General features: G+C 41.4%; 7 protein-coding genes across 7 annotated transcripts; 3 read left to right on the top strand and 4 right to left on the bottom strand.

Annotated features, from left to right (window-relative positions):
- Positions 1-86: 86 nt before the first annotated feature.
- Positions 87-15,295, top strand: LOC137107778 (histone H2AX-like). Its single transcript, XM_067491755.1, has 3 exons — positions 87-597; positions 6,325-6,333; positions 14,574-15,295. Exons 1-3 carry the CDS (start codon positions 218-220, stop codon positions 14,968-14,970), a joined length of 786 nt encoding a protein of 261 aa, XP_067347856.1. The 5' UTR covers positions 87-217; the 3' UTR covers positions 14,971-15,295.
- LOC137107764 (histone H1-like) lies at positions 1,790-4,751 on the bottom strand. Its single transcript, XM_067491742.1, has one exon. The coding sequence runs from the start codon at positions 4,558-4,560 to the stop codon at positions 3,922-3,924; it is 639 nt and encodes a 212-aa protein (XP_067347843.1). The 5' UTR covers positions 4,561-4,751; the 3' UTR covers positions 1,790-3,921.
- LOC137107774 (histone H2B 1/2-like) lies at positions 5,601-7,638 on the bottom strand. The gene has a single exon (XM_067491752.1). The coding sequence runs from the start codon at positions 7,620-7,622 to the stop codon at positions 7,251-7,253; it is 372 nt and encodes a 123-aa protein (XP_067347853.1). The 5' UTR covers positions 7,623-7,638; the 3' UTR covers positions 5,601-7,250.
- Positions 8,555-8,964, bottom strand: LOC137107776 (histone H4). Its single transcript, XM_067491753.1, has one exon. It carries the CDS (start codon positions 8,929-8,931, stop codon positions 8,620-8,622), a length of 312 nt encoding a protein of 103 aa, XP_067347854.1. The 5' UTR covers positions 8,932-8,964; the 3' UTR covers positions 8,555-8,619.
- On the bottom strand, positions 13,663-14,439 carry LOC137107768 (histone H3). Its single transcript, XM_067491744.1, has one exon. The coding sequence runs from the start codon at positions 14,208-14,210 to the stop codon at positions 13,800-13,802; it is 411 nt and encodes a 136-aa protein (XP_067347845.1). The 5' UTR covers positions 14,211-14,439; the 3' UTR covers positions 13,663-13,799.
- A 2,309-nt stretch (positions 15,296-17,604) lies between the features above and the next one.
- LOC137107777 (histone H4) lies at positions 17,605-18,867 on the top strand. Its single transcript, XM_067491754.1, has one exon. The coding sequence runs from the start codon at positions 17,641-17,643 to the stop codon at positions 17,950-17,952; it is 312 nt and encodes a 103-aa protein (XP_067347855.1). The 5' UTR covers positions 17,605-17,640; the 3' UTR covers positions 17,953-18,867.
- A 61-nt stretch (positions 18,868-18,928) lies between these two features.
- LOC137107773 (histone H2B 1/2-like) lies at positions 18,929-20,966 on the top strand. The gene has a single exon (XM_067491751.1). It carries the CDS (start codon positions 18,945-18,947, stop codon positions 19,314-19,316), a length of 372 nt encoding a protein of 123 aa, XP_067347852.1. The 5' UTR covers positions 18,929-18,944; the 3' UTR covers positions 19,317-20,966.
- The last annotated feature ends 747 nt before the right edge of the window (positions 20,967-21,713 follow it).

Genomic DNA, 21,713 nt, shown 5'->3' with positions numbered 1-21,713 from the left:
GAAAGAGTCTCCGCCTCGGTCTCCGCTGCTTATTGGACACAAGCTTGTTCAAACTGTGCGCCCAAATCCACAGCGGGCCGCCCTCTGCTGCGCTGCTGGAAGCCTCTTTTCTGGTTGGTCTGGCAGGAAACGTCGCGCTCCGCGCGGATATAAAACAAGCTCTGCGCCGTAGAAGTGTCATTATTTTCTGAGTCTTAACTACAGAGATAAACTAACGATGTCTGGACGTGGAAAAACCGGTGGCAAAGCCCGAGCAAAGGCAAAGACCCGCTCCTCCCGTGCTGGGCTCCAGTTCCCAGTCGGTCGTGTCCACAGGCTGCTGCGTAAAGGCAACTATGCTGAGCGTGTTGGAGCCGGAGCTCCCGTCTACCTGGCGGCTGTTCTCGAGTACCTGACCGCCGAGATCCTGGAGCTGGCTGGAAACGCCGCCCGCGACAACAAGAAGACCAGGATCATCCCCCGTCACCTGCAGTTGGCTGTGCGCAACGACGAGGAGCTCAACAAGCTGCTGGGAGGAGTCACCATCGCTCAGGGCGGCGTGCTGCCCAACATCCAGGCGGTGCTGCTGCCCAAGAAGACCGAGAAACCCGCCAAGAAGTAAACGGGGACCCGCTTCAACCACCACAACGGCTCTTTTCAGAGCCACACACTTGAACACTGACGACAAATTTCCTTCATGTTACAATTGAGACAAAAGTCACTGAACATCCACATGAGCTGAAAAACACTGTTAGTTGGAGGTTTGTGTAGGACTGTGTTTAAGTCTAAATCTAACAAACCTTCACATCTGTATTAAACTGCACTAAACTCAGTCAACAATTACTAACTCACTGATCCGTTTCCTGAATTTGCCCTGAGACCTGAACTTGCTCCAGTTCTATAAAACAACAATGTTCATTATTTTACTACGAGTAAAATGGAGAAGAGTTTTCTCCCCAGTTCTTTGTACAGCAGTGTGTCACATTTACCAAAGGACAAACATGAAAATGTTCTGGTATTTGGATGTGATATGGATCTTAGAATTATGGCCTACGATCTGTATTTGTGGATCAAATAAAAACAAAACTCTTCCATTTCTCAATGGTGGAAGAAAACTGTGATTGAAAGAATATTTGGATTTTCACAATTTTCATGTGAATGTAATTTGTGATTTGTTTTTTCTGTTTCCAAAGCAATGTTTATTATTAACATGAGGACTTGTATTTCATTTTTAACCTGAGAGTCTGAGCTTATCCACTTGTTCTGTTTTGTCCTGCTGTAGTTCAGCTCCAAGGATTAGATTTAGTGTTTGTAAATAATTGACAGCATTCAAATCTAAATCTTAAGTGACAATGATAATGTTTCATAGTTACTTTATATTGTTGGTAATGGTCACATTAACATGGACATATGTTAATATGCTTATTTGTAAGTCATTAAAGCGTTTGTGTAATTTGTGCTTCACAACACAAATAGTTTTCACAATGTCACAGATCTTATGTCCAATAGAAGAAAATTTCATCCATCACCTGCACTGTTATAACAGAAATGATTACCTTTTTATTTAAAATGGCAAAATCCATCTTCTCCATGAATCCAATGGTATTAAAGTATTGAACAGAGTTAAACTGAGTTTTACAGTTAAATTACAAACAATGGATGAAAACAAATAATATTGTGAATATAATCACTTATTTGTATTTGTCAGGTGGAAACTGTGTAATTACTGTATTATTAATTATGTATTTTTTTCACAATCTATCAATGACAAATACAGATATTTTCCATTTCTAATTTGTTGAGTAAACTTAATTGTTTTTAAATACATGTTAAAATGCATTAATCCATAAATCACTTCTGATCACTTTCCTTAAAACCTCAACTCTTCCTCAGAACAAACGCTTCATTTCATTTTATACACAGTTGCATTAAGACTCATGAAACATCTGTAAGTTTGTTTTCGGCCTCTGTGACTTTACACTGTGTCTGACACGTAACGTCTCTATGAGAAAGTGAAGCTGAACACGTCCTAATATGAGAACAATGATTATTGAACTGCAAATAAAAAGGTCGTCGGTTCAGTCTCTTCATTGTGGCTTTAGTGTTTCTTATTCCATTTGAGCTGCTCTTTAGATGGTGTTGGTACTGGACCCACATAAGAAGAAGTGGATGATGACAATAAAAGCCCCCAGCTGTTTCGCTCGGGTAAAGCTTTTATTGTGAAGCAGCTACAGTTTGTATTAGCAGTAAGTTAACACAGCTCTTACTCTGCTGAAAGAAATCTAAAATATGACTGACGCCTCAACATACAAGCAGGCACACAGGAAGAAAATAGGATTAAGATAAAGATAGAGGCTACAAAAGTTAGACAATTAACTCTCAACTAAGAAATGCAAAAACTTAACATGACCCCTCTTGTTTTGTTTTTTAAATTCATTTACAGCTTGGAAGGCTTTTCCTTCAGAGACTACTGTTTAAGCCATACTGCACAATATGGTAAGTCTGCAAATGCACAAATATGGACATTTTTAATAAGAAATAGTATAACCAAAATTAATATACATTAATTTAGAGGACTGAACCTGATCATAAGCATATACTAATTAAGGTCAAATATTATTGTTGTTTATTTGACTTGATTGGATGGTGAACAAAACATCAGTTTTATTTAAAGTAAGAAATTAACAATATAATCCTTCAAAAGATGAATTGCTGAATTAAAATCATTTTTAGAAATGTCAGTAGTTGAAGAGCTGATAACATCAGAGGTTTGTGGGGTTCTGCTCCCAAAAACCAAATTACTGTTGTGTTGGTAACAATCTGTGGATGCAGGTATTACAATACAGAATTATCCTGAAAATAATGTGGCCGTTATTTTACTGGGGAAAATAATAATTTGTTGTAGCTTTATGTTTCACGCTCCTGGAACTGACTCGTGATAGAGGTCAACAGGGAAGTTTGGATTTTTGCTTCAATAAAAGTTCATGAAACCATGTTACTGCACATTGTTTGCAATCTCAAGGACATTCTGATGTCAATATATTGTGATATGGATCTTTTTATGGCCTATGATCTGTATTTGTGGCCCAAATAAGAACAAAACTGTTCAATTTCTCAATGTTTTTGGTGGAAGAGGAAAACTGTGATAAAAAGAATAATTTGGTTTTTCACCATTTTCATTCTAGTTTAGTAGTTTTGGTTTTTATGATTCCGTTCTCTAGTTTTTCTGTGATTCTAATTTCTGGATTTTCCAGTTTTATCAACGACTTACTCTCATTAACATGAGGACTTGTATTTCATCCTTAACCCCAGAGTCTGGTTCTGGTCTGAGCTGATCCACTTGTTCTGTTTTCTCCTGGTGTAGTTCAGCTCCAAAGAAGCAGATTTAGTGTTTGTAGATAATTAACAACATTCAAATATAAAATCCAAGAATGAAATCATCACTTAATGAATCTCTGCTGACAAAGTGTTAATCCTCAGTGTTTAACTTCCTCAACCTCCTTCCTGAGCCAATATTTTTACTGTGAAAGTTAAAATTTGAATGTTGAGATTCCTGATTGTGATTTTCCATGTTTTCACTTTTTGAATGTTGAAACTTCTGCACTGACACCTTCAGGTGTTTTAAGTGTGACACTGATGTTCGTTGTTCCAAATGCTGAGGAGGAAAAATAAACACTGGAACCTGTTGTCAATTTCAGGCCAGTAGGTCTTTTTACTTTACTTTATAATTGCAGTACATGAAGTATAGTTCTTGTATGTTGTCTTTGCTGGTGAGAATAATGTGATTATTCAGCAACACATCATGTTTCACTGTGACTTTGTATTGTTGTATATATTTCACAGAGATATTAAAGATGCTAATGAAATAAGGAAGAAGCTCTTTGTTGAACATGTGTTGGCTCTTAAAAGAGCCTTTGTTGAGAGAGTGAGGCCGAGCTCCGCTCACTTCTTCTTGGGAGCGGCTTTCTTGGCTTTGGGCTTGGCCGCCTTCTTAGCGGGGGCCTTCTTGGCGGCCGGGGCCTTCTTGGCCGCCGGGGCCTTCTTCAGCACCTTCTTGGGGCTCTTGGCGACCTTCTTGGGGCTCTTTGTTGCCTTCTTGGGGGCCGCTGCGGGCTTCTTGACCTTCTTGGGGGATTTCTTAGCGGCTGCTGCCGGCTTCTTAGCTGCCGCTGCTTTGGGCTTTTTAGCGGCGGCGGCGGCGGGTTTCTTGGCGGCGGCGGGCTTCTTGGCTTTAGGAGCCGCTTTCTTGACTGGCTTCTTGGCCTTGGCTTCGGAATTCTTGTTGATCTTGAAGGATCCGGAGGCTCCGGTGCCCTTGGTCTGGAGCAGGGTTCCCTTGGTGACCAGGTTCTTGATGGCGGTCTTGACGCGGGCCTTGTTCTTGTCCACATCGTAGCCTCCGGCAGCCAGAGACTTCTTGAGGGCGGCAGCGGACACACCGCTCCGCTCCTTGGACGCGGCCACGGCTTGAACGATGAGCTCGCCCACGCTGGGGCCGCTCTTCTTGGGCTTGGTGGCCTTCTTTTTGACGGCTTTGGCCGGAGCAGGGGCCGGAGCTGCAGCTGGAGCGACTTCTGCCATGTTGTCGTGTGACTAGTTTCCTCTGACGAGTTTAGGAAAACTCGGGGCGGGAGCTGCACTTAAACACAGCATGAGAACCGTGGAGACTCAAGCAGTCCGGGCTCCTCTGGGTGCTGTGAACACCGGGACACTTGTGTTTTCTCTGCACCGACAAAAGCGTTAAAAATCCCCGGAGGAGAAGCACTGAAGGCTGCAGGTGAAGGGAACCGAGAGCGGACATGTGTCTCTTCAGATCCGGATCATGTGGGGTTCGGATGCTCGCTGGCTTTTGTCTGTGGAGCCTCCAAACGTCACTTTTCCGTCGTTTTCAGCAGCGCTTCTCTGCTCATTTGTCTCGTAAACGGGTTAAAAATCCGTGTAAACGCCAGCAGCAGAGGTTTTCCCGGTGGCCCACATGTTTGTTCAGGGAGTCAAAGTAAAAGCTACAGTCTGCTGCTGATCAGTTTGTAAAAACTGGAGCTTCTCTGCTCGCAGCAAACACACTGATGGAGGCCTCACTTTATGGTGCAGTTCAGCTTCCACTGACATGAACATGAGTGAAACCTCCAGAAAAAATATGTCCCACATACAAACACTGTGTTTCCATTTATGGACACGGTCACACACATTTACATTTAGTCATTTGTCAGACGCTTTTATCCAAAGCGACTTACAAGTGAAGTACAAGGCAGCAAACATGAAGTCGAGGAGAAAACATCAAAGCAAAGTCCTGTCAGAACAGTGTTTACACTTTATGAGATGCAAGTGCAAGAAAGAGCAAAATATATTTATATTTATTTTAATAGATTCAAAAGGTCCGTTTTCAGCCGTGTTTTCTCATTTTGGTGAATGAGGTTGCTGTGCAGAGTTTAATGTGGAGACCAGCTGTAACCGCTTGTGTTGCTGGTCTCTGCTCATCCCACACACATCAACAGTGCTGAACAAAACCAGTTCCCATTGACTGCTGCCCTAAAAACCTACAGGCAACAAACAAACAGTGTCTTTATTGGACCTGGGGTGAGACAGAATTAATTCATTCAAGAATTGGGGTCAATTTCAAGTCCAGAAAGAAAAGAAAAGCTCTTTATTGTCATAGAGCAGATGTGAAATGTATCATTTTTAGCACCAGTTGATCTTAAACATGTAAGATTTAAAATATCTATTCTGAAAAAACACATTTCAACAGAAACATTAGTTCACTCTGTTGTAGACAAACTGGGTCAAATGGTCAACAAATGTCTCTTTAATGTGGACATGAGGACAAATCTTAATCTGTGTTGCTTCACAACACAAATGCAGTTTTCAAAATGTCCAGAGTCACAGATCTTATGTCCAATAGGAGAGAATTTCCTCCATCACCTTCACTGTTATAACAGAAATGATCAACTTTTTATATGTTGTTTGTTTGTTACACAATTAAATGGCAAAATCCATCTTCTCCATGAATCCGATGGTATTGAAGTGTTGAACAGAGTTTCACAGTTAAACTATAGAAACAATGGATGAAAACAAGTAATATTGTGAATATGATCAGTTATTTGTAGTTGTGAGGTGGAAACTGTCAATGATGTATAAACACATTTTGTATTTCTAATTTATTGAGTTACTTAATTGTTTTTAAACAAATGTAAAAATACTTTGATCTATAAAGCACTTTATGGAGAAAAGAAAAAACTGAAATATCAAGACAATATGTGTTTAAAGGTTTCACAAGTTCTTCTGACAAATAATCTCAGTGTATGAAGGTTTTATTTGTGGGAGTTAATTCATGAACCTTTATGTTAGAAGAGTGAAGTGGCTTTTTAAAAAAGCAGCTGTGGTGGACGATGGAGCAGACAGGTGAAATCTTCTCTCAGTGTCCAGTTGGACGGTGGTTTTCTACCACAAATATTTGTCAGATTCATCTACTTAAATTCATGCGGTTTTCTGTTCTGATAAATAGAAACAAATGATGAACAGAATGACTGAATATTACAATTAAAAATCTTATAGTATAAAATATTTTTGTCTTTAGATTCCATTTTCTGTCCTTGAAGTCAAGTCATCATGGAACACCAACTAATTTATATTTGAATACTTGTAATTGATGGTCGGCAGCTTATCAAGAGCTAAGTTGCCTCTATCTTTGACCATCTTCAACCCTTTTTTGATAACAAATTTATAAAACCATATGAAAAGAAGAGGATAAAATAATCTCCCACCCTCTGTCCCTGACAGACCCACACTGATGAAATATATATCTTTAAACTTTGCCCCCCAAAACATAACTATAAAGTCATGGAAATGAGCAATTCTGTAATTCACCAGTTTTGATATCAGCAATACTGACCCTGTATTTACTTGGTGTTGGATCAGTCTCAAATCATGATGTATTGTACAGATTTACTGTTTAGTACATGTGTTTTCTTTTTTACATCAACTAAAATATTTTTATAAATAAACTGTAGCAAACTGAAGACGTGTTTATCTTTAATGAGGCACTAGTCTGTAATCTGGACACATTCTAATGTTTCTGTACATTATCAGAGATACAAGCAGACGCTGATGTGAGTGAAGCTGAATGACCCTCAGCTTTTCACGAGCTACAAGTGACAGTTGCTCCATAGTTGCTAATAAACGCAGCATCAGAAACATGAAGGCTGTGCTCTCTGTCCGAGTGGGCGGCTCTGAAAAGAGCCTTTGGGTTTGAATGGAAGCAGCAGCGGAGCTGGTTACTTGGAGCTGGTGTACTTGGTGACGGCCTTGGTGCCCTCGGACACGGCGTGCTTGGCCAGCTCACCGGGCAGCAGCAGCCTGACGGCGGTCTGGATCTCCCTGGAGGTGATGGTGGAGCGCTTGTTGTAGTGAGCCAGACGGGAGGACTCGCCGGCGATGCGCTCGAAGATGTCGCTGACGAACGAGTTCATGATGCTCATGGCCTTGGAGGAGATGCCGGTGTCGGGGTGGACCTGCTTCAGGACCTTGTACACGTAGATGGCGTAGCTCTCCCTCCTGGTCTTCCTCTTCTTCTTGCCGGTTTTGGTGGCGCTCTTGGAGACGGCTTTCTTGGAGCCTTTCTTCGGGGCTTTCACTGGATCAGGCATGTTGTCGTTCCGTGAGAGTCTCTAACAGATGTGTGACAACTCAGTCGGCTGCTCTATTTATATCCGCTTATGCAAAGTCACACTGTGCTGTTGCTCCTACAAGATTGGCTGAGCTTTAAACGTGACCGAGCATGCGCAAAAGGAAAACGTCTTTTCCCTCCAAAATGGATTTTTTCTGCTGGTCCACATTTCTGAATGTACACAAGTCACTTGTATTTTTTATTTAATGATATCAGCTATTTAATAAGATAACATCCAAATCTCTCAGTGTCTCCATTTTCTGTCAGGTTCTGCTACCAGCCACTGACCTTGTGCTACCATTCACACATGTAATGAATATTATTTATTAGTGATGGTGCATTTGAAGCTGGAGCTGTGACTCATGTCAAACAAAAGAGAGAAAGATCTTTTTCCTAATTAAAAAGCAAATACAATAACTTAAAAAGGCTTTTCTATGTGTTATTACACAGTTCATCAGCAAAAGGAGTCAGGAAGCTCACAGCATAAACATACAAGTTATAAGATGCTGTTGTAGAAAATGTAAATTCCACTGTTCTGTGGCCTTTATACTCTGCAGCTTAAACACATGACATGAACTTCTATTATAACTGAGGAGCTGCACTTTTTAAACTTGTTTGGGAAAATGAATTGTTTAAAATTGACTAACAAATGGATGTGTGTTTGTCAACATCACTAAAGTGAATTGGAAAACAAAACTCCGGACCTAGTTCGTTGGTGCTTGTTGTTGTGGATTTGTATCAACTGAGGATGACAAATATATCAATTCATTTTGTCTTAATATGATTAACTCCTCTAATTTATCATGTAGTATTGTGATGAGACGTATCCACTAAACTGTTATTGATAATATCATTGACTCTACGTATTTAATCATGAGATCAGTTTAAAGTCACCACTGACAAACAGGACTCGCTCTTCAGAGTATGTGTGCGGCTCTTAAAAGAGCCTTTGGGTTTTAGTGGTTAGAGGATCAGGTTTAGCTGCCGAAGCCGTACAGGGTGCGACCCTGTCTCTTGAGGGCGTAGACCACGTCCATGGCGGTCACGGTCTTCCTCTTAGCGTGCTCGGTGTAGGTGACGGCATCACGGATCACGTTCTCCAGGAAAACCTTCAACACACCGCGAGTCTCCTCGTAGATCAGACCGGAGATTCGCTTGACTCCGCCACGACGAGCCAGACGGCGGATGGCGGGTTTGGTGATTCCCTGGATGTTGTCACGGAGAACTTTGCGGTGACGCTTGGCGCCTCCTTTTCCGAGTCCTTTGCCTCCTTTTCCTCTTCCGCTCATCTTGAGTCTGTTTGCTTCGTTTCAACAAAGACAAATGTGAAGCTGCAGCGGAGACAGTCGGTATTTCCATGTTCTCTGCGGACGTATTAGAGCACAGGGGCGGGAACATCAGCGGGTGGAGCCAAAGTCAGCAGCAGTCAGCACAAAGAGCAAATTCTTCACTTGGAAAAAAGGGTTGAAAACTTTGCTTCCAGGAATAATTCCCACGTACAACCAACAGAATCCTTGTTGTTAGAGGAAGTAGTGGCTCTGCTCTTTATTCTGGACTCTACAGCGTTTACACGGGTTATGGACCTGAGCTATACAATCAAAACATGCAGTACTACTGAAAGTAGGACACAAAGAAGTTACAATACTAAACACGTCACACACACAAAGTACAAGTACAGGAAGAAAAAGACAAAACACTTTAGATCAAACTGACTCAGTGTGACACATTAAAGCCAAATGAAACAACAACAGTTTACATTCAGTTCAGCTTTTGTTGATCAATTTCTTTGTTTATTGATCAAATATTTCTTTGTTAGAGGTGAGAACGTTTCCTCCAGTGCAGCAGCAGCAGCCTCTGCTGTTTGTGAAAAGAAGCACAATGATTCGTTTTGTCTGAAAGTGTTTTAGTAAAATCAAGAATTAAACACAAGAAATACTTCTGACCTCAGCTGAAGACGAGCAGGGTCACACTTGGTTCATACTTGGATTAGAGACCTGAGAACTGAGCTTTTTCATCCAGACCAGATCCATCATGGTCAAAAACAAAAAGCTCAGGCTCATCTTACATTCATGTGTCATGAATCAGGTGAAAGGGGAAATTGATCACAACTACAGTTATTAGTTATTAGTTAAAATATTAGTTATTAGTTAAAATAAAACTTTTTGTCTTTGGTTTTCCTGACTTAAAATCTGTTCTATCTCAATCTATATCCATGCAGAAGTTTGCATCCCTTTCTCTAAAATATTCTCAAATCCTTTGTAAGTCCTCTGTTTGCCTTTATAACCTCCTCTACCCTCTCTGTGTTCCCTCTGAGCAGCATTTATTTCATTTCAGGTGTACTTTTGTCCACTTTTCATAGCACATTTGGTCCAGGTCCAGATTGTTGGTTGTCTGCCACATACAGTATTGTTCAAAAAAAATAGCAGTACAATGTGAGTGACCAGAATAATCCAGGTTTTTAGTATATTTTTTATTGCTACATGGTAAACAAGTTACCAGTAGGTGCAGTAAATTCTCAGAAAACAAACAAGACCCAGCAATTATGATATTCACGCTCACAAGACTGTGCAATTGGGCAATTAGTTGAAAGGAGTGTTTTCAAAAAAATAACAATTCCTATGTTTGGAGGCTTTGCTTTGAAAACTTCTGACACTGATTTTTTTTTTACAAAGCTTCTTCTTCTTGTCCTTTGGGCTGTTCCCTTTCAGAGGTCACCATAGTGAATCATATGCCTCCATCTAACCCTGTCTGTAACTGCTGTTAGAAGCAGGTATAATGTTAGGATAGTTAGGATTACATATAATTTGTACGGAAAAAGAGGAATTTATATGATTAAGAATATATTGGTTTTTGTTCTTAAGTCATTTGTATAGTGTTTCCCAAGCGGAACCAATGTTCGCCGGTCCAGGTAAAGACAGGTTATTATTGAGTGCGACATCATCATGCTACACGTGTGATGCCGAGTTCTCGTGTTCAGCCGAAGATAATGTTTTAAGTTACGTTGCGGTAAAATGTTTCCAAGGTCTGAGACAGAGCAAGACTTGTAAAGCTGAAGTTATATTCTCCCCGTATGTTAATGCGGCCAATGAGGTACGTGAATTTTGTGATTGTTTATATTGTACCGACTGTTAACAACTTGGTTTAATTAGCGATATGACATGTAAATGAACGTAACAACTGTTATTCACCTATATTTTATTTAAGAATAATCCTTATAAAGTGATATTGTACAGTTTGAAATAAGTTTATTAAGCTATTTGTGTTGTATTTAATTTTCTGTTTGTGTCAAAGAAAAGATTGTAATTTATATTTGTGTTTTATTTATATTTGAACTTTATTTAGTTCTCACGGCATAATGAACATCTTTGGAAATAAATGCCTGTGACAAGAGATCACCCTGTGTCCGTGATTAACTGGATGGGACTAACACTGTGCTCTGCATCCTCTTCACTCACACCAACTAACTTCATGTCCAAACCACCTCAATCTGTCCTCTCTGACTTTATCTCCAACACATCTAACATGAGCTGTCCCTCTGATGTCCTCATTCCTGATCCTGTCCATCCTCGTACCTCCAGCTCTGCCTCCTGTCTTTTCTTCAGTGCCACTGTCTCTAAGCCGAACAACATCTCTGGTCTCACCACCGTCTTGAACATCTTTCCTTTCATTCTCGCTGATACTCTTTTATCACACAACACACCTGACACTTTTCTCCACCCGTTCCAACCTGCCTGCACTCGCCTCTTCACCTCTTTTCCACACTCACCGTTGCTCTGAACCGTTGACCCTAAGTAATTAAAGTCCTGCACCTTCTTCACCTCTGCTCCCTGTAACCTCACCATTCCACCTGGGTCCCTCTCATTGACACACATGTATTCTGTCTTGCTGCGGCTAAGCTTCATTCCTCTGTTTTCCAGAGCAGACCTCAACCTCTCTAGATTTTCCTCCACCTGCTCCCTGTTCTCTCTACAAATAACAATGTCATCTGCAAACATCATAGTCTGTAGTCTAAATCTACAAAGACAATGCAACTCCCTATGACCTTCTCTGTACTTCTCCATCAACATCCTCAAAGCAAATACTGCATCTGTTGTTCTCTTTCTAGGCATGAAACCATATTTCTGCTCACAAGTAATTTTTTTTACAAAGCATTATTATTATTAATTCTCCCCAAGTTTTCAGCTGAATTGAAGGAAAACAACTGGTTTGAAGTAGCATTTTAAAACTACGTCTACAAGTGTAGGTGTAAAAATTATTTTAAACTCAACTAAACTTGATCCTCCAGACCCACCAGATAAGCCTCGCTGGCCTCCTGCAGAGCCATGACGGCGGAGCTCTGGAAGCGCAGGTCGGTCTTGAAGTCCTGAGCGATTTCTCGGACCAGGCGCTGGAAGGGCAGTTTGCGAATCAGCAGCTCGGTGGACTTCTGGTAGCGACGGATCTCTCGGAGAGCCACGGTACCGGGCCTGTAACGGTGGGGCTTCTTGACTCCACCTGCTCCCTGCTCTCTCTACAAATAACAATGTCATCTGCAAACATCATAGTCCAGGGAGATTCTTGTCTAACCTCATCTGTCAGTCTGTCCATCACCAGAGCAAACAAGAAGGGGCTCAAAGCCGATCCTTGATGCAGACCCACCTCCACCTTGAACTCCTCTGTCACACCTACAGCACACCTCACCACGGTCTTACAGCTCTCATACATGTCCTGCACCACTAACATACTTCTCTGCCACTCCAGACGTCCTCATACAATACCACAGCTCCTCTCTCTGCACCCTGTCATACGCTTTCTCTAAATCTACAAAGACACAATGCAACTCCCTATGACCTTCTCTGTACTTCTCCATCAACATCCTCAAAGCAAATACTGCATCTGTTGTTCTCTTTCTAGGCATGAAACCATATTTCTGCTCACAAATAATTTTTTTTACAAAGCATTATTATTATTAATTCCCCCCAAGTTTTCAGCTGAATTGAAGGAAAACAACTGGTTTGAAGTAGCATTTTAAAACTACGTCTACAAGTGTAGGTGTAAAAATTATTTTAAACTCAACTAAACTTGATCCTGCTGATTACACAAAGGTACAAGTCCAGCCAATTCCCTAGGTACCTGATACAAATCTAAAATGTTCTTATTAAACTTAATATAAAAATTATAAACGAATACATTTATTTTATTATATTTATTCCAAATGAACTAAGTCAGATAAATGTAGTTGAGTAAAAACAATCAAATTAATCTGACATGTTGAGTAAAAGTGACCAGGAAGAACTTTCAGTACTAACCCTAACCCCACTTTATCGAAAAGAGTGTGATGGAATATTATCAGCGTAATATTTAATGTGCTAGTACAAATGTTCCAAAACAAAAATCATCAAGGTGTGAAAATTATATTTTATATAAATTTTTCAAATGTTTGCATCCCCCTTGATAAACCTTCTAGTTGACTTTAACATGTAAGATCAGGTGATTATTTATGCTAATGTTGCTAGTAGTTAAGTAGTTAAGAGCTGTTTATGGATAAGTAATGACTGCATCAGGCATAAAGTGGAAGAAGGAATTAATGAAAATAACATTTTTTCCATCAATCAACTAATCAGTTAACCATTGCAGCTCTGAAACAGTCATTAAAATATTTACTTTATTATCCTGTTGATTGGTATTTATTCACAAAAACAACCAAGAAGATTCCTGATTGAAGGAGAAGAAGCACAGACACTTTAACAGCAAATACTTTTTCATAAGCTGATGTTTCAGCTACGTTCCTGCGCCACTGTGGCCCATGTATTGCAATATATATTGCATTTACAATTCTCTATCAAATGTTGCCAAGGTGATGATTCAAATGTCTCAAACTTCTGACTCCAGAAACCTCAATTCTCTCATCACTACTGAAAACACCTGAGCTGAGTGAGACTCCTGCTGCCCACGTGTAGAACAGTGAAGGTCTCATCAACTGAGGAGAAAGTCAAACGTTACAAATTATTTGCGGAATGTGGAGAAAGATTCTCTGAAAACCATTTTGTTCTGGAATTATGATTTTGTGAGACGTTTATGCAAGATTTAGAAAAACGTGTAAAGTCAGGAAGTGTGTCTTTAGTAAAGGAAGTGGCTCTGAAAAGAGCCGTTGTGGTGGGTTTTGGGTTGGACCCTCTTAAGCCCTCTCTCCGCGGATGCGGCGGGCCAGCTGGATGTCCTTGGGCATGATGGTGACCCTCTTGGCGTGGATGGCGCACAGGTTGGTGTCCTCGAACAGACCCACCAGATAAGCCTCGCTGGCCTCCTGCAGAGCCATGACGGCGGAGCTCTGGAAGCGCAGGTCTGTCTTGAAGTCCTGAGCGATTTCTCGGACCAGGCGCTGGAAGGGCAGTTTGCGGATCAGCAGCTCGGTGGACTTCTGGTAGCGACGGATCTCTCGGAGAGCCACGGTACCGGGCCTGTAACGGTGGGGCTTCTTGACTCCGCCGGTGGCCGGGGCGCTCTTCCGGGCGGCTTTGGTGGCCAACTGCTTCCTGGGAGCTTTGCCTCCGGTGGATTTACGGGCGGTTTGCTTAGTTCTTGCCATTTCTTTAGCTACTTTTTCTAAACTGAAGAAAAATGTACAACAGATCTGCGAGCCGCTGCTCTTAAACCGTGGGACGCGGCTGTGAACCGGTGACGCAGCGTTCGAGCTCCGGCTCCTGATTGGTGAGAGGCTCCTCCTGGAGCTCAGCTCCGCCTGGAGGAGAGAGTCTCCGCCTCGGTCTCCGCTGCTTATTGGACACAAGCTTGTTCAAACTGTGCGCCCAAATCCACAGCGGGCCGCCCTCTGCTGCGCTGCTGGAAGCCTCTTTTCTGGTTGGTCTGGCAGGAACCGTCGCGCTCCCCGCGGATATAAAACAAGCTCTGCGCCGTAGAAGCGTCATTATTTTCTGAGTCTTAACTACAGAGATAAACTAACGATGTCTGGACGTGGAAAAACCGGTGGCAAAGCCCGAGCAAAGGCAAAGACCCGCTCCTCCCGTGCTGGGCTCCAGTTCCCAGTCGGTCGTGTCCACAGGCTGCTGCGTAAAGGCAACTATGCTGAGCGTGTTGGAGCCGGAGCTCCCGTCTACCTGGCGGCTGTTCTCGAGTACCTGACCGCCGAGATCCTGGAGCTGGCTGGAAACGCCGCCCGCGACAACAAGAAGACCAGGATCATCCCCCGTCACCTGCAGCTGGCTGTGCGCAACGACGAGGAGCTCAACAAGCTGCTGGGAGGAGTCACCATCGCTCAGGGCGGCGTGCTGCCCAACATCCAGGCGGTGCTGCTGCCCAAGAAGACCGAGAAACCCGCCAAGAAGTAAACGGGGACCCGCTTCAACCACCACAACGGCTCTTTTCAGAGCCACACACTTGAACACTGACGACAAATTTCCTTCATGTTACAATTGAGACAAAAGTCACTGAACATCCACATGAGCTGAAAAACACAATGTTAGTTGGAGGTTTGTGTAGGACTGTGTTTAAGTCTTGGTTTGTAAGATTTTCCCCAAAGACTATAACTAAACTCGGCTAACAAGTACTAACTCACTGATCAGTTTTCTGAATTTGCTCTGAGACCTGAACTTGCTCCACTTATATAAAACCAAAATGTTCATTATTTCACCACAAATAAAACGGAGAAAAATCTTCAACCTTGTCACCAACTTCACCACTGACTTCAAATCAAACACCAGTGAATTTTCTCCCCAGTTCTCTTTGTACAGCAGTGTCACATTCACCAAAGGACAAACGTGAAGATGTTCTAATAATTTGGATGTGATATGGATCTTAGAATTATGGCCTAAGATCTGTATTTGTGGCTCAAATAAGAATAAAACTCTTCCATTTCTCAATGGTGGAAGAAGAAAACTGTGATAAAAAGAAAAATTTGGATTTTCACAATTTTCATGTGAATTTAATTTGTGTTTTTGTTTTTCTGTTTCCATAATCTTTCTCATTAACATGAGGACTTGTATTTCATCCTTAATCTGAGAGTCTGGTTCTGGTCTGAGCTGATCCACTTGTTCTGTTTTGTCCTGGTGTAGTTCAGCTCCAAGAAGGTGATTTAGTGTTTGTAGATAATTGACAACATTCATATTTAAATCTTGAAAGTGACAATGATAATGTTTCATAGTCACTTTTTAATGTTGGTAATGGTGACATAAACATGAACATATGTTAATATGCTTATTTGTAAGTAATTTAAGCGTTTGTGTAATTTGTGCATCACAACACAAACACAGTTTTCAGAACGTCCAGAGTCACAGATCTTATGTCCAAGCTGTGTGTCTTCCAGCGTGAAGCTACTGGTCCTACCAACCTGCCTGATGTTTTGTTGTTGCTTTTTGTTGCTCTGTTCTTTTCTCTCTTCACTTTCCACTCACCCCAACCGGTTGAGGCAGATGGCCGTCCACCCTGAGCCTGGTTCTGCTGGAGGTTTCTTCCGTTAAAGGGAGTTTTTCCTCTCCACTGTTGCCTATGGCTTGCTCCAGGGGGAATTGTTGGGTTCTCTTTATATATCTTTACAATCTTGACTTTATTCTGTAAAGTGCCCTGAGATGACTTTGTTGTGAATTGGCGCTATATAAATAAAGTTGAATTGAATAACTCTCATTTTACTGGATTTGAGTTTTGTAGCCTGGCCGTGTTTGCGCCGAGCAGAGCTGTGAACCTCGGTCAGTCGAACGCAGCCGGAATGGTGCAATGCACAGCTCGGAAAAGCAGTTCGCCTGAATAGCTGACTTTGGGAAAATCAAACAAACCATCACACGTGTGTTAAGCTATACTGAACTCAGTAAAATATACTAACTCACTGATCCGTTTCATGAATTTCCCCTGAGACCTGAACCTGCTCCACTTCCACAACCATAGTTATGTGATATGGATCTTAATAATTATGGCCTATGATCTGTATTTGTGGCTCAAGTAAAATGACAGCTGCAATTTATTTTTATAGGATAGTGGATGAACATTAGTCCTTAATCTGAACTTCACCCTTTTTGTACAGTTTCAGTGATACTTGGTCGTTCTGCTTATGCTGAACCACATACTGACCTGAGTCTAAACCAGAATTTCCCAGCAACACTTCTGAATTACTGGGAACAATTACTTTTTAAAAGAGCAGCTGTGGTCTTCAGTGTCCAGTTGGATGGTGGTTTTCTACATCAGATTCATCTATTTAAATCAGGGGTCTCAAACTCACATTACCTGGGGGCCGCATCGGGTATTCCACAAAAAAAGCTTTGTTAAAAAAATTTAATTTTCTCAAACGTCATTACTAACAGTTCTTTAACTTCAATGGGTTCTTCTGGACTTGAACATGAACGGTTCTTCTGAACATGGTTTCTCTTGCCTACATCTTGTTGGCAGAGCTTCCTCTCACATAGCTGAGCCACATTTGGCTTGAGGGAGGAAGCAGTTGAGACCCTCAGTATGAGTTAAAGATGATAGTAAGTCTGGACCTTTAGTTGGAGGTCAGAAGTATTTCTATAACGAAGAAATTGATCAAAAAAAGCTGAACTGAATGTAAACTGTTGTTGTTTCATTTGGCTTTAATGTGTCACACTGAGTCAGTTTGATCTAAAGTGTTTTGTCTTTTTCTTCCTGTACTTGTACTTTGTGTGTGTGACGTGTTTAGTATTGTAACTTCTTTGTGTCCTACTTTCAGTAGTACTGCATGTTTTGATTGTATAGCTCAGGTCCATAACCCGTGTAAACGCTGTAGAGTCCAGAATAAAGAGCAGAGCCACTACTTCCTCTAACAACAAGGATTCTGTTGGTTGTACGTGGGAATTATTCCTGGAAGCAAAGTTTTCAACCCTTTTTTCCAAGTGAAGAATTTGCTCTTTGTGCTGACTGCTGCTGACTTTGGCTCCACACGCTGATGTTCCCGCCCCTGTGCTCTAATACGTCCGCAGAGAACATGCAAATACCGACTGTCTCCGCTGCAGCTTCACATTTGTCTTTGTTGAAACGAAGCAAACAGACTCAAGATGAGCGGAAGAGGAAAAGGAGGCAAAGGACTCGGAAAAGGAGGCGCCAAGCGTCACCGCAAAGTTCTCCGTGACAACATCCAGGGAATCACCAAACCCGCCATCCGCCGTCTGGCTCGTCGTGGCGGAGTCAAGCGAATCTCCGGTCTGATCTACGAGGAGACTCGCGGTGTGTTGAAGGTTTTCCTGGAGAACGTGATCCGTGATGCCGTCACCTACACCGAGCACGCTAAGAGGAAGACCGTGACCGCCATGGACGTGGTCTACGCTCTCAAGAGACAGGGTCGCACCCTGTACGGCTTCGGCAGCTAAACCTGATCCATAACCACTAAAACCCAAAGGCTCTTTTAAGAGCCGCACACATTCTCTGAAGAGCGAGTCCTGTTTGTCAGTCGGACTTTAAACTGATCTCATGAATAAATACGTAGAGTCAATGATATTATCAATAACAGTTTAGTGGATACGTCTCATCACAATACTACATGATAAATTAGAGGAGTTAATCATATTAAGACAAAATGAATTGATATATTTGTCATCCTCAGTTGATACAAATCCACAACAAGCACCAACGAACTAGGTCCGGAGTTTTGTTTTCCAATCCACTTCAGTGATGTTGACAAACACGCATCCATTTGTTAGTCAATTTTAAACAATTCATTTTCCCAAACAAGTTTAAAAAGTGCAGCTCCTCAGTTATAATATAAGTTCATGTCATGTGTTTAAGCTGCAGTGTATAAAGGCCACAGAACAGTGGAATTTACATTTTCTACAACAGCATCTTATAACTTGTATGTTTATGCTGTGAGCTTCCTGACTCCTTTTGCTGATGAACTGTGTAATAACACATAGAAAAGCCTTTTTAAGTTATTGTATTTGCTTTTTAATTAGGAAAAAGATCTTTCTCTCTTTTGTTTGACATGAGTCACAGCTCCAGCTTCAAATGCACCATCACTAATAAATAATATTCATTACATGTGTGAATGGTAGCACAAGGTCAGTGGCTGGTAGCAGAACCTGACAGAAAATGGAGACACTGAGAGATTTGGATGTTATCTTATTAAATAGCTGATATCATTAAATAAAAAATACAAGTGACTTGTGTACATTCAGAAATGTGGACCAGCAGAAAAAATCCATTTTGGAGGGAAAAGACGTTTTCCTTTTGCGCATGCTCGGTCACGTTTAAAGCTCAGCCAATCTTGTAGGAGCAACAGCACAGTGTGACTTTGCATAAGCGGATATAAATAGAGCAGCCGACTGAGTTGTCACACATCTGTTAGAGACTCTCACGGAACGACAACATGCCTGATCCAGTGAAAGCCCCGAAGAAAGGCTCCAAGAAAGCCGTCTCCAAGAGCGCCACCAAAACCGGCAAGAAGAAGAGGAAGACCAGGAGGGAGAGCTACGCCATCTACGTGTACAAGGTCCTGAAGCAGGTCCACCCCGACACCGGCATCTCCTCCAAGGCCATGAGCATCATGAACTCGTTCGTCAGCGACATCTTCGAGCGCATCGCCGGCGAGTCCTCCCGTCTGGCTCACTACAACAAGCGCTCCACCATCACCTCCAGGGAGATCCAGACCGCCGTCAGGCTGCTGCTGCCCGGTGAGCTGGCCAAGCACGCCGTGTCCGAGGGCACCAAGGCCGTCACCAAGTACACCAGCTCCAAGTAACCAGCTCCGCTGCTGCTTCCATTCAAACCCAAAGGCTCTTTTCAGAGCCGCCCACTCGGACAGAGAGCACAGCCTTCATGTTTCTGATGCTGCGTTTATTAGCAACTATGGAGCAACTGTCACTTGTAGCTCGTGAAAAGCTGAGGGTCATTCAGCTTCACTCACATCAGCGTCTGCTTGTATCTCTGATAATGTACAGAAACATTAGAATGTGTCCAGATTACAGACTAGTGCCTCATTAAAGATAAACACGTCTTCAGTTTGCTACAGTTTATTTATAAAAATATTTTAGTTGATGTAAAAAAGAAAACACATGTACTAAACAGTAAATCTGTACAATACATCATGATTTGAGACTGATCCAACACCAAGTAAATACAGGGTCAGTATTGCTGATATCAAAACTGGTGAATTACAGAATTGCTCATTTCCATGACTTTATAGTTATGTTTTGGGGGGCAAAGTTTAAAGATATATATTTCATCAGTGTGGGTCTGTCAGGGACAGAGGGTGGGAGATTATTTTATCCTCTTCTTTTCATATGGTTTTATAAATTTGTTATCAAAAAAGGGTTGAAGATGGTCAAAGATAGAGGCAACTTAGCTCTTGATAAGCTGCCGACCATCAATTACAAGTATTCAAATATAAATTAGTTGGTGTTCCATGATGACTTGACTTCAAGGACAGAAAATGGAATCTAAAGACAAAAATATTTTATACTATAAGATTTTTAATTGTAATATTCAGTCATTCTGTTCATCATTTGTTTCTATTTATCAGAACAGAAAACCGCATGAATTTAAGTAGATGAATCTGACAAATATTTGTGGTAGAAAACCACCGTCCAACTGGACACTGAGAGAAGATTTCACCTGTCTGCTCCATCGTCCACCACAGCTGCTTTTTTAAAAAGCCACTTCACTCTTCTAACATAAAGGTTCATGAATTAACTCCCACAAATAAAACCTTCATACACTGAGATTATTTGTCAGAAGAACTTGTGAAACCTTTAAACACATATTGTCTTGATATTTCAGTTTTTTCTTTTCTCCATAAAGTGCTTTATAGATCAAAGTATTTTTACATTTGTTTAAAAACAATTAAGTAACTCAATAAATTAGAAATACAAAATGTGTTTATACATCATTGACAGTTTCCACCTCACAACTACAAATAACTGATCATATTCACAATATTACTTGTTTTCATCCATTGTTTCTATAGTTTAACTGTGAAACTCTGTTCAACACTTCAATACCATCGGATTCATGGAGAAGATGGATTTTGCCATTTAATTGTGTAACAAACAAACAACATATAAAAAGTTGATCATTTCTGTTATAACAGTGAAGGTGATGGAGGAAATTCTCTCCTATTGGACATAAGATCTGTGACTCTGGACATTTTGAAAACTGCATTTGTGTTGTGAAGCAACACAGATTAAGATTTGTCCTCATGTCCACATTAAAGAGACATTTGTTGACCATTTGACCCAGTTTGTCTACAACAGAGTGAACTAATGTTTCTGTTGAAATGTGTTTTTTCAGAATAGATATTTTAAATCTTACATGTTTAAGATCAACTGGTGCTAAAAATGATACATTTCACATCTGCTCTATGACAATAAAGAGCTTTTCTTTTCTTTCTGGACTTGAAATTGACCCCAATTCTTGAATGAATTAATTCTGTCTCACCCCAGGTCCAATAAAGACACTGTTTGTTTGTTGCCTGTAGGTTTTTAGGGCAGCAGTCAATGGGAACTGGTTTTGTTCAGCACTGTTGATGTGTGTGGGATGAGCAGAGACCAGCAACACAAGCGGTTACAGCTGGTCTCCACATTAAACTCTGCACAGCAACCTCATTCACCAAAATGAGAAAACACGGCTGAAAACGGACCTTTTGAATCTATTAAAATAAATATAAATATATTTTGCTCTTTCTTGCACTTGCATCTCATAAAGTGTAAACACTGTTCTGACAGGACTTTGCTTTGATGTTTTCTCCTCGACTTCATGTTTGCTGCCTTGTACTTCACTTGTAAGTCGCTTTGGATAAAAGCGTCTGACAAATGACTAAATGTAAATGTGTGTGACCGTGTCCATAAATGGAAACACAGTGTTTGTATGTGGGACATATTTTTTCTGGAGGTTTCACTCATGTTCATGTCAGTGGAAGCTGAACTGCACCATAAAGTGAGGCCTCCATCAGTGTGTTTGCTGCGAGCAGAGAAGCTCCAGTTTTTACAAACTGATCAGCAGCAGACTGTAGCTTTTACTTTGACTCCCTGAACAAACATGTGGGCCACCGGGAAAACCTCTGCTGCTGGCGTTTACACGGATTTTTAACCCGTTTACGAGACAAATGAGCAGAGAAGCGCTGCTGAAAACGACGGAAAAG

The sequence above is a fragment of the Channa argus genome, chromosome 22, assembly GCF_033026475.1.
Source record: "Channa argus isolate prfri chromosome 22, Channa argus male v1.0, whole genome shotgun sequence".
Lineage (NCBI taxonomy): Eukaryota > Metazoa > Chordata > Actinopteri > Anabantiformes > Channidae > Channa > Channa argus.
This window is presented reverse-complemented; position numbering and strand designations above follow the sequence as displayed.